General features: G+C 37.5%; 1 protein-coding gene across 2 annotated transcripts in view; it reads left to right on the top strand.

The window, feature by feature from the left end:
• WNT7A (Wnt family member 7A) overlaps positions 1-11,700 on the top strand; it is a 64,131-nt gene extending 52,431 nt beyond the window's left edge. For both annotated transcript variants that reach the window (XM_081934346.1, XM_081934345.1), the window contains one exon: positions 8,769-11,700. In XM_081934346.1, the coding sequence (XP_081790472.1) occupies positions 8,769-9,248 (480 nt within the window). In that variant the 3' untranslated portion in view covers positions 9,249-11,700. The remainder of the gene's footprint in view (positions 1-8,768) is intronic.
• Positions 11,701-13,060: the final 1,360 nt, after the last annotated feature.

Genomic DNA, 13,060 nt, shown 5'->3' with positions numbered 1-13,060 from the left:
AGCCATTAATCATACAATTTACATTCCAAATTTGTTGTTCTTCTTTGCACATTGTTGGAAATCTGGGCAGCAGTAACCCAGAAAGCCTCTTAGAGTAGCTTGCAGCATATAAGAAAGATATGACAGAGAAAGAAAAAAATGGGAAAAGAAAGATGTTAATCTGATTGTTTATCTGGTTAATCTGGATATTTGTCTGGTACTTATCTGGGTACAGGTTGATGGAGAGGATGTATTCTGATCTTTTACTTCTTAGGTATTTTACTTCTTAGGTATTTTATTGTTTCTTTTGAATGGTGTGCAATTGTATGTAAAGCAATAACACCAGACAAACAATGAAGCAGAAAACAATTCCCTAATCAAGGAACTACCAAGGAGAAAAACATCTCCTCACCAACACTGGCAGGATAAGCTACTATATATAAAGTGTATAAACACTTAAACAGGGAGTGAACTTCACGCTCACTAGTATTGTTTATGTTACCTAGTCAGATAAAAAAACATCTGCAAGCAAAGAAGCTCAGAGAGTATTAAGGACTCCACTTTCTCGATTGCTATATACTTTAATACAGTTTTGCCTCCAAATCAACACTAAACTATTTGTTATTGCTGGAGAAGACAACAAATAGGCAAACCCACTAATGGTCCAGATGTGTCATTTAATCTTTCCTCCTTTCAGTAGGGATAGTGAATTCCTTGAATTTAAGGCAGAATTTCTGGATCAGCATAGAAAAAACAAAACTTCTGATGAGACTACTTTGAGGTGGCAAGAGATGCCAAGGGTTTCTTTGTCTATGTTACAAAAAAATCTAAGCAGGAAACTACAACATCCCATCCTTTAAAGGTGCAGATGTCAAGTGACTAGGATTAAAACAGACTGGCATAGCAGGGAATCCAGTGCACTGATCTCCTTCTCAGGTTCTTTTCTCTTCTTCTTCTCGAAGCAGATGATGTCAAAGAAATGAAGTTGGGCAAATATTGGACTATAAGATATTAACACAAATTAAATGGATAAGAATTTGGTATTTGACACCGAGATGTTCATTCTGGTGGAGTCTTTGCAGATTGGCATTTTATGGAACTCATATCCCCAAATAAGCTAACATCATAGATTAATTTTTGCAGGACTTGGTACAACCCACTCCATTAGTGTGGGGGTGGGCAAAAGGATTCATTATTGCTTTCTCCAATTCCACAACAGATCAATTTGGTAATGCTTAGTGTAAAAAGCCTGCAGCTTTCTTACAAGTGGCATCTTTGTTTCTTGTCTTTTGCTTTCTGTGCTTTGGAAAATAAGTTGACCTCTTTGTGACAATCCCTCAAATATGGGAATACTACTATCATGTCATTCCTAGTCCTTCTTTTCTCTAGACTAGCCATACCCAGATCCTGCAACCATTCTTCATATATTTTAATTTCCAACCTTTTAATCATCCTAGATGGAACCATGTCCTACTCCACTGCTTACTTCCCTCCATGTAGATGTAGTACCATTAAGAACTACTCATTGAGTATGGTTTGTTAGCCAGTTACAAATCCATCTGGTGGTGATGCTGTTTATAAGGAGAATTTATATTTGACTTCAGTCATTTTATGAATGAGGTCATTTCCCAGATATCTTGTATTTGATCAACACCCTAATAACATGTTGGTCTGAAATAAGAGTACTTTTCTGATATTTAGTTCAATCAATTAGTACAAGATTTTCTTCCAGTCTTCTCCAGACTGGAAGCAGTCTGATCTTTTAAATGCCTATTTAACGCAGCTTTTTCAGGAAAAAGGAGGGTCCAGCGTATAATAAATCTGGTTATTGGCCTTTTTCTAATCCAGCAAGTCAATTTTGTCATTTCAGTTAATTTTATCATCTTTACCAGCCATTCCTCCATTATGGGCATTTCAGAGTCTTTCCATTTTTATGCATATCATAATCTTGCAGCAGTCATTATATGTAAAAAGCCATATTCCATAACTTTTTTCTAGTTATCTATCCATTACTGTAGTCCCAACAAGAAGAGTTTTGGTTTCAATTGAATATTCAAAATATTTTTAAAATTCTTTGTATCCCTTTATGAATTTGAACCCAAAATTTTCTGACATTTTGCAAGTTCACTAGGTATAATAAAATGATCCTTTATGTTTTCCACATTTCCAATATCAATTTGAAGTACCTTTATACATTCTAGATAATTTTTCTGGAGTTGTGTATCAAAGATGCATCATTATACAAACATTCTCTTTTATATTATAATGTAAAATTCAGTCTGTTCAGTGAGACATTTTCCCATTTTATCATATTCTTTTGAAATTTCAACAAAAATGTATATATTTAGCAATTATATGTTCTTTGTACGTAATTCAATTTCAAATTCTGTCTTGTGCTGTTTAATTCCAAATAACCTGCTATCTATCTTAAATCTTTCTCTTAACTATGTTTACAAAAGCCATGAAAATGAAATCCCTCTGCGGTCAATTGACCTCCTAATTGCATCTCATATTCTCCATGCTCTTGTTTAACAATTCTCAATAGATTAATTACCTTTCTTTGCCTGCTCTTTTTTTGTATAAAATGCCTCTTGTGCTGAGACCCACGCAGGCTTTTTCAAATACAATCTTTCTTTAAAAGTTTTTTTCCATAATTATCAGCAAATCATCAGCAAAAATTCATAAATTATATTTTGCTTTTAATCCTCATTCAACATCTTTCTAATTTTACAAGCAGTATAGCAACATTCGACTACCTTCAGGGAGATTGAATCATACTGATCTGATAACAGCACATAATTATAAAAAACTTGTGCATATGCAAATACAGAATAGGGACCTTGGAGGTTTTCTACTCCAACCCTCTGCCCATGCAGGAGACCCTATACCCATTCCAAACAAATGAATGTCCAGTCTCTTTTATAAAGCCTCCATGATGGGACACCCTCAATTTCTGAAAGTAAGCCATTCCCAGGGGGTGGGCTGCTGTGGGTTCTCACGGGTTTGGGTGATCCTCTAGATAAGGATCTACCCAGTCCGGCGAACCCACAAATCCTACCCTATCCACCCTGCCCTGCAACTCCCACCCTGCTCCTCCCAGGAGTCTCCATGAGGCCCATTTGGGATGCTCGGTAAGTGCAGGGCCCTTGCGGAGGCTCTGGGAGGGTGAAAAACAGGCCTCCCGAAAGGTCTGGAACAGGCTCGTTTCCTGCCTCCAGAGGGCATCCCAGAGCCTGAGGAAGGCTGTTTTCGCCCTCCCGGAAGCTTGAGGAAAGCCTCTGGAGCCTGGGGAGGGCGAAAATGTGCAGGAGGCTGACTAGGCCACACCCACCATGGCATGCCCACCCAGCAACCTGGCAGAGAACCCATTGCTAAAATTTTTGAAGCCCACCCCCGGCCATTCCATTGGTTAATTGTTCTCACTGTCAGGGAACTTTTTCTTAGTTCTAGGTTATATCTCTCTACAATAAGTTTCCATCTGTTATTTCTTGTCTTGCCCTCAGGTGCTTTGGAGAATAAGTTGATCCCCTCTTCTCTGTAATAGTGCCTCAAATATTGGAAGAGTACTATCATGTCACCCCTAGACCTTTTCTTTGTTAGACTAGACATATCCAATTCCTGCAATTATTCTTCATACTTTTTAGCCTCCAGCCCTCTTCATCATCTTTGTTACTCTTCTCTGCACTCTTTCTACAGTCTCAACATCTTTTTTGTATTGTGGTGATCAGAACTGGATACAGTATTTCAAGTGCAATCTTACTAAGGCAGTATAGAGTGGCACTAATACTTCACGCAATCTTGATACTATTCTTCTTTTGATGCAGCCTAGGACTGCGTTGGCTTTTTTTTGGGGGGGGGGGGGCAGCTGGAGTACCCTGCTGACTCATGATGAGAAGTCCTGAAATTTGGAGACTTTACATCTGGCTTTGTCTGATTTCCCATGCCAGTCCTATCTGACTTACAGCTTTTTAGGTGTAATCACAATTGCCTGTCATTACACCTAAAAAGCTGACAGAGATAGCAGTATTAAGATGGCTAAAAAGCTGACAGAGGTAGCACAAATTACAATGGTGATTTTGGCATTGGGTCAGGATGCAGTTTCGTATTCCAGGAGATGGAGTTGAAACTATTACAGAAAAGATTAATAAAGATAGGAAGCTGCCATTTCAGATACCTCAAAGAATACATTTCTTACTGAGATTGTCCTAGACCTAGATGTTAGCCAGAATGCATGGGACTTGCTCTAGTACCAAGTAAAAAGAAGAAGTTCTGATCTGGTTTGGAATAAACAGAATTGGGACCACTAGAAGACTCATTGTCTGAGCAGTGTGGAGAGGCAAATACATCTATGGAATATGCAGAGGGAAGAAAAGCAGAAGAAAGAATAAGTCTGGGTGGAATGTTTTAAGAACCACTTCTGAAGTTCAGAAGACGTTGTCTAAGGAACATTAGTTGATTTAGGAATGACCTTCAAATCAAAATACTTGTATATACAGTGAGAACTAAGAATTAACTTTTCTGAACCCAATAGAAACTTACACTATTAAGAGTTCCCATATAGCAAATATTATATAATTATGGCCAAGTTTCAATGAAGTTAAAAGCACTTATTTTCCTTTTAGAAAAATCACATTTTAAACACTGAAATCTCTTAATCTACCTTACATTAGGGAGGTCTCTTGACAGCAGGGCACCTCTACAATTTTCATAGAAATTGTTCACTAAGAAACAGAGACGAATTTATCGTGTTTAAACACATTTCAGAACCAACAGTTACAGGAACTCTCTGGTTTAATTACATGGAGCTTAGCTCCAAAACCACTGCTACTGTTTTTCAGAAACTGGGCAAAATATTCCACTCAAAAGCATTTAAACTATCTGAACATTTAATTCCATTCTATAAAAAAGTTAAAAGGTTATGGTGACATGTGGAGTTTTAAAGGTATGCAGTTGCTTTCATGAAGCTTTGAGCCAAGTATCTTTTTGAAATGCTTCAAGGAAGATGCTTCCCTTCAGTTCACCTATGATACTGAGGCAATATACACATACAGGTAGTCCTTGATTTATGGCCTTTCATTTAGTGACCATTTGAAATCACATTGGCACTATAAAAATTGACTTACAAATAGTCCTCACGTTTATTGTTTGTTTGTTTGTTTTATTGGATTTATATGCCGCCCTTCTCCCAAATGACTCAGGGCAGTACAACATTAAAAAACACATATCACAAAAGTTAAAAGGGAATTAGATAAATATCCAAAATAACAAACCCAATTAATATGACAATAACATTAAAAAAATTAGATACTTGGCATATTTTGCAACATTTGCAGTGTCCTGGAATCATGTTATCTCCATCTTCCTAACCAGCTTCCAACAAGCAAAGTCAATGGGAGAAGCCAGATTCTCTTAATGACTGTGTGGTTCACTTACCAACTGCAGTAATTTAGTTAACAACTGTGGCAAAATAGGTCGTAAAATCAGGTGCAACAATTGCCTTGCTTAGCAAGAAAAATTCTAGTTCCAATTGTGGTTGAAAGTCAAAGGCTCCCTGTAATCAGTATAGTTCAACTCTGCCATAATGTTTTGGGAACACAGAGTACCATAATATACTGAGACTGAGATGCTAGTTAAAGTAGAGCTCCTCACAAAATTAGTAAAAGCGCTCTAAATTCCATATTCATTAGAGACATTGGAAAAGGGGCAACTCACATTAGATTTGGATCCTGGGTCAAATCAATTCGTCTCTGATTTTTCCTAAGTTAAACTTCGCTATTTCACAAGAAAAGAAATTTGTGCCTGATCCAAATCTTATTGTCAGTGCATATCTCTATCAGCGATATACATTTACAGAATGTGTGTCTAAAATGTTTCTATCAAAACTCCAAAAAAAGGAAAGGAAAACTGAGGTTGGGAGCTAGTGAAATTGGGAGGAAATATCAGAATGAATTAGACAGGATTTGTTCCATCTGGCATCAATATACAATCCGGAGAACAGCAAGCTCAACATATGTCACGAGACTTTTTAGCTATTGATCCTCTGCAGTAGCTTACTCAGCTCTTTCAAATGGAGCTGTTGATTCCCTCTGTAGTCATGTCTCTGTCTATCCAGGGGCTGAATTGGAACTTGGACACTGTAAAAGTGTAGTCTACTTTCATCAAAGCCACAAGCTTAATCACAGTACAGAAGTATGAGATTTTAAAATGAACGCAGATTAGCTTATTGCCCTTGTCACCTTTTGAGCATGTGCGAATGGAAAGGTGAAGGATGTCTCAAAGCATAATTTATAACATTAGAATGTGATTAAAATAATATGCACTATGGTGTACATAAAGGAAATCATAATACTTAGAATAGCAGCATTAAATGGTTGCTCTCCCAAACTAAAACCTTTTTTTTACATCTCAAGATATGTTTGGTGCTTCTGAGCATGCAACCTATTCAATGGAGAGTAAACTGGAAATCTTATTTAAGTATCCTTATTTAAATTGCCTATAGATACTAGACTAGACTCTATGTGCAGGGTTTTCTTGTGATAGACCCTACTTTAGCCTTCCTACAATGCTCTGTTTTCAGGCTGTACATATTTCAAAAATGATTCGGAAGGACCTTCGAATTTAGAGTTTCTCTCTAAATTCTAAGGGAGTTCCTCTCTAAATTCTTAAGGGAACCAGTTTTTTTTAAAAAAAAACTTCCTAATGATAGGGCTGCCTGAATGTGTAATAGAGATACATTTTTGTTTCTTGCCAAAACCTTGGAAACTTATTTATTAATGATACATAAAATGATTGTGATAGGTAAGAAATTGGGCCAGATGTGACACCATAGCAAATCAATCAGTAAATCAACATTAAAAGAATAGTGATGTTTAGCACAATGTAAGTAACATTTTATTTTGGAACTTCATAAAAATTAGAAATTGGAAAATAAAGGATGAAAATAAATGTAGAAACTGAAAATAATGGCATTTCTGGGTATAACATGAGATTACAGTTAAAGATGTATATTCCAACTTTGTTTCCACGCAATTTTCACTGTGTTCTGTTCAGTATGATGGAAGACAACAACTGGACATATACAGTATTGATTATTCTTAGGAAAAAGAAAAACTGACTAATTTGGGACTGGAATATTGTAAAAAAAACTCTCTGAAACATTCTATTCCAGGGGTGTCAAACTCGATTTGAGGGTCACATCAGGGTTGTAGTTGACCTTGGGGGGGGGGGGCAGAGGGGCATTGCCAGGGTGCACATGGCCAGGGTGGGCGTAAACAGCTTGACATCACTCATGTTGGGGGCACCAAGCACTCTGCTAGTGAAAACAGATTTCCGAACTCCATTTTCAGCTGCGATGGCCTCCTGCAACCCTTTGCCAGCAAAAATGGAGCTTGGGAGGACCAAGGGTGGCCCACCTGAACTCCGTTTTCACTGGCAGAGGCACCACGGGCCGGTCCTTTGCTGTTTCCAGGGCGGCTCCATGGGCCAGATCTAAGCACCCCATGGACCGCATCTGGCTCCCGGGTCTTGTGTTTGACATTCCTGTTCTAATCCATCTCTGGAACATACTGAAACTCTTCTAGTCTATGTGTTTCAAAGTGCTTTGGTGGCAAAATATCTTCTGGATTAGAAACAGTTTGAGATGTTCCTAACAGTGAGAACAATTAATCAGTGGAACAGCTTGCCTCTAGAAGTTGTGAATGCCCCAACACTGGAAGTCTTTAAGAAGATGTTGGATAGCCATTTGTCTGAAACGGTATAAGGTTTCCTGCCTAGGCAGGAGGTTGGACTAGAAGACCTCCAAGGTCCCTTCCAACTCTGCTATTGTATTGTATTGTATTGTATTGTATTGTATTGTATTGTATTGTATTGTATTGTATGTCTTGAAGATAGGGACAAGTAAGCCTGGAATTCCTCAACTCACTTTCTCTTTAGGGGATTTACTTCAAAAATTGCTGAGCCTTTTTCAAAATGCCTTGATCTAGTAGAGATTGGGATGGTTTGGAGAAAGGGTGTGAATGGAATGTTCTGAAGTTCTTCAGAACTTTTGATTTCTAAATTGTTGAGCTTTTCACCACACTATTTGCTGTTTTTTTAATTTTTTTTTGTTTGCAAAAATATAGAATATTTATTGGCATTTAGCCATTTGAACCAAATTGAGAGTCAGTGTATTGTAATGGGTTACTTGGGCTGGGAACACTCAGATTCAAGTCCCACGATATCTGACTTCGGACCAGTCAGTTTCACTCGGCTCAACTTAGCTCACAGTTGTTTTATATACATAAATGGTTGCAATGGATGCAATGGTTCTCCTACTCCAAAATGGAATGTATATCTATCTGTAAGAACATTCACTATGGTTAGCTTTGTCAAATGTATTTTCATACTCAATTTATTTCCCATGTATTGAACTTGCTGAAAATAATATATTTTTAAAGAATAAGCAGGCTGATTTTGTTTTAATATATGGAACAAATTCTGTTAAAAATATCTCAGAGTTGCAATACTTTTTTTTTGAACAGAACAATTTGCAAGGAGTTAAAATACAATTGAGCTAAATTTGCAATACCTCACAACCCGAGAACACAAACCATAACACAACTGCTAGTATCGTGTGCCTGGCTTTTTAAAACATGTTCATTTTTATCATTGAAATCATCATGTAGATGGTGTAAAAACAGAAGTGTGGATAATTATGCTGGATTGTGAGTTCTTCAATAACTTAATTCTGCCTCCAAATCGTCCGCCCTCCTTTATTTCAAACATCATGTCTTCTTTTCTTTTCACTCCAGATCCTTGAAGATAACATGAAGTTGGAGTGCAAGTGCCATGGAGTGTCAGGATCATGCACTACTAAAACATGCTGGACAACTCTTCCTAAATTCAGGGAGCTGGGCTATATCCTTAAGGAGAAATACAATGAAGCTGTTCAGGTTGAACCCGTGCGGGCAAGCCGTAATAAGCGTCCCACTTTTCTGAAGATAAAGAAACCGCTCTCGTATCGTAAACCGATGGATACAGACTTAGTCTACATAGAGAAATCACCCAACTACTGTGAAGAGGATCCTGTGACTGGCAGTGTGGGTACACAGGGCAGAATGTGCAACAAAACAGCCCAGCAAACCAACGGTTGTGACCTGATGTGTTGTGGACGAGGTTATAATACTCATCAATATTCCAGAGTCTGGCAGTGCAACTGCAAATTTCACTGGTGCTGTTACGTCAAATGTAACACATGCAGTGAACGAACAGAAGTCTACACCTGTAAATGAAAGCGTGGCTTTGGCAGGGGAACCTTAAAGCCTTGGAGTACACACCTTTTTTTTTGCACATAAGCTCAGTGTATCTAAATAATACTGTAGCAAAGGCCCAAATGATTTCCAAAAGAAAATCCAATAAAATAATCCCATTTCCTCTCCCCCCTTTTAACAGTGTTTATGTGGATATTGGTCAAAGACTTTTGGGAATAGCCCAAACACTACGCCCAGATCTTTAAAAGGAATCCAGAAACAAACGATTTGCCTAATGCAAACTATATAAAAATGAAATAAATTGGAGAAGTACTCAATCTGGGCCATCCAAACATTACGGACTGCCTTAACATTGTGGGACAAAATGAATTTCCTTGGAGGAGGCATTCATGAGGCCAGATGAAAATGAACAAAAGACCATGCAACGTGCCTAAAGTGTGATCTGAGAAAAAAAGTCATATTTTAAGAGGGGCTTTGTCCACAATCGGGCGACAATGCACCTGTGTGAATTTCCATTGAAAGAGTGTGAATTATGCAGTTGTAGGGATTTCTATATTTGTGAAAAACTTTTGTTGGTTGTTCCTTGTTGGTTGTTCCTTGTATTCCCATTCTTCAGCCTGTGCTAATGCAAGTAGACCAATGGGTGCTTCCCCTATAAACACTGGTTTAGCTGCTTTTCTGCTCTGCTGCTGATTTTAGCACAGTGTGTTGGGAAATCTCAGCATAATAATTATAGCAATATTTAATCACTTTTGCAGATAAAACTAATATTAATTTATTTAATTAAAAACTCTCTACCACCATTTTTTTTTGGAAGCATTCTGCAATTAAAGTAGATAGCTTGCTTTTTTGTGGAATCATTTTTGTAGATTCGGTAGAGGGGAAACCCCTTGAGGTGTATATATTATTGTTTACTTAGGTATTTCTACTAGTTGCAAATGCAGGATAGTTTCTGCAGGTATTAAGTACAAAAGCAGGCATCTTTTATAATTTTGGGCTGTATGCTGCTAGTTGTCTGGAATCTCAAATTGCTATTCACTCCGCTATATATCACAGTACAGAATTTTTCCATTTTTTTAAAAAAAGGATCATTTCAAAAAATCCAGTTGGAAATAACACATGACCTATAAATGCAAAACGCCAGACAAGTTTCCACCTTTAGAAAATGAACCATGGGATAAAAGAATATATTTTGTAAGAGACTATTTTTATATGAATATTTTATTTATACTATATCTGCTTGTAAAATTCTGTAACCTGTAATTTTTCTCAAAACAGGCACACCATTTGTAATTCATAGGCTATTTAACAATTAAGGCCAGTTACTTCCTTGACATAAAAAGTAACAAGCTGGTGTATATACAAAATACAAAATGAATTTTCTCTCCGGATGTATGTACAAAGTGGCTGTAGTCCCTGTAGTTCAATTTGCAGAATATGCAGAACAAGAACAGAGTATGTAGCATCAGTTTTGTTACAAGGCTTGAATTGATGGTTGGAATTAACTGGATGCTCCTTTATCCCATTCAAAAAGAGAGAGAGAGAAAAAAATCTGAATTAGCTTCCCAGATGCGTCAGTCATTAAACTGTGGCATTATGACTAGCAAATGTGCTGTGTGTGCTGTCAGTTAAACCTCTATATTGTGCTACTGTCAAATTTGATTTTATCAGGGTAAGACTGTGGGCGATGACTATAAAAACTACCATGACACACATCATCTGATTCCCATAGATAAGGCAAAAAGCTTACGGGTTTTGTCCAACTGGTTTTTGGCATTTCCCTTACTCTTCTCTTCCCCGGCCTCCCAAATATTCTCAAGTCATATTTAGAAAAGCTTTCAATTACCCATCCATTTCTCCCACCCACTTGCTTTTTTTTGTACTGTTTGGTTTTTACACTTTGGCATTTCCTTTCTTATCCCTGAGATTTTCTAGTGCAATTATGCTCAATTAAATAGTTTGCTTTTGTGGCATCATTGTGATCATTCTGCCAGGATCCATTAGCATTTGATCCCCAAGTTTATAATTTATTAGTATTTCTGTCTCTCTGGCAAACTGATACCAAAATAAAACCAACTTCCACATTATCACCACACAGCAGACAAACTAGATGTTTTTGTCTTCTTTTTTTTGAGTATTTAACAACAGGATGCGCAAGAAACATATCAAAGGAATTTTTTTTTTAAAAGAGGGAGAGAATCTGTTCTATATATTTGCAGTGATATAAACTCTTCTGCTAATGTAGTTTTGTGCAATCACAGAGGGAAAAACAATAACATTGGGGGGCACCCTTCTGATTTTAGAGACCCAGAGAATAGAATGCCTGAGAGGACATCTTTGTTTGTACCTGGATCAGTGGTGGGTTTCAAAATTTTTTAGAACCTCATCTGTAGGTGTGGCCTGCTTTGTGGGAGTCGCTTGTCAGCCATGTGACTGGGTGGGCATGGCCAACTTGTAAAATGTGGTGAAACTCACTTAATAACGCTCTTGCTTAGCAACCAAAACGTTGGCTCAGGAACTCTGGCATTGAAGTGGGAAAGTCTTAAAGATGTCAAGTTACAAGACCCTTGCACCCCTAACCCTTTAGAAAAAAAAAACCCAGGGATGTTCAAACTTGACAGCTTTAAGACTTGTGGACTTCAACTCCCAGAATTCCTCCTCTCGCTCTTCATCTTGATGATGTGCGGACGGGCGGGGGGAGGGAGCTGGAACCGGTTCTAAACGTCACTGTAGATTTGTGGAACCTCTTCTATAGAAGAGGTTAGAACTGGCAGGAACCCAGCCCTGACCTGGATGGACCATTCATTTTCTTTTGTGGAAGGAAAATTTCTTAATTTCTTAAACCATGTAAAATGCCATTGTGCTAAACTCTAAACTGTTCCTGAACATTGCTTTCCAAAAGTGGCCCAGGTAAGGCTCTTTATATCCCATTTTGACATATCCAAAAGACAGGATTTTGGAACTGAGGTAAAATTTTAAAAGGAATTGCATACAGATAGTTGTATCCGACCTTTCTGCATTTAAAGCAAGGCAAATACCTCAACCCATTATTCCAATTACACAGGTAAGTTTAATTAAAATAAACTTCTAAATAATGCTCCAGAACTGAAATGGTCAACTTACCAAGTTGGGAGGTCAGTCTGTTCTATAAACTGTTAACAAATTATGAATCTAGTAGTTTATTTAGAGGCACTGAATAAAATAATGAACTTCAACATTAACTGAAAATCAGCACAAAGCAAGTCATTTACAGGCCAATGTGAAACAGACCATTTCTAGACATAGTTTCCTTGACATTTTAAAATCTGCTAAACAACAGAAATTGCATTTTATGATACAGATAATATACTATGTAAATCAGGGTAGAAATCATACAATTTAATTTTATTGCATGTAAGCTTGCTGGTCAAGTTAAACTTGACTATTACTCTCAAAGGAGCAGTGCCATTCACCATTTAAAACTCCATGGAACATAAAATTTGCCAAATGCAGCTACTCTTATTAAGGTGTTAAAATGCAAAGATAAGAGTCCCTCAGAGACAGAAGGCCTATTCTTTTCAGAATATTATCATTATCACTGAATAAAGCATGGAACCGTCATAAAGAAATGAGAAATGGAAATTCTCTTTTCCCTTTGTGCTTGTCCTTCTCTTCTCCTCCTCCTTCTCCTTCTCTTTCTCCTCCTCCCTCATTTTCATCTTCCTATAGTCTGGCTGCTATTCTGTCTGCTGCAGATCATCAGCATTAAAACTTTACTGAAATTCTTTGAAGTTATGCTGGACAAGATTATGGGGGAAAGAATTCCAAAATTAAAGCACCACAGCTAAAAAATA

The sequence above is a fragment of the Natrix helvetica genome (assembly GCF_964273705.1).
Source record: "Natrix helvetica genome assembly, chromosome: 1".
NCBI classification, from domain to species: Eukaryota; Metazoa; Chordata; class Lepidosauria; order Squamata; family Natricidae; genus Natrix; species Natrix helvetica.
Note: the sequence above shows the minus strand (reverse complement) of the source record. Positions and strands in the feature narration are given on the sequence as shown.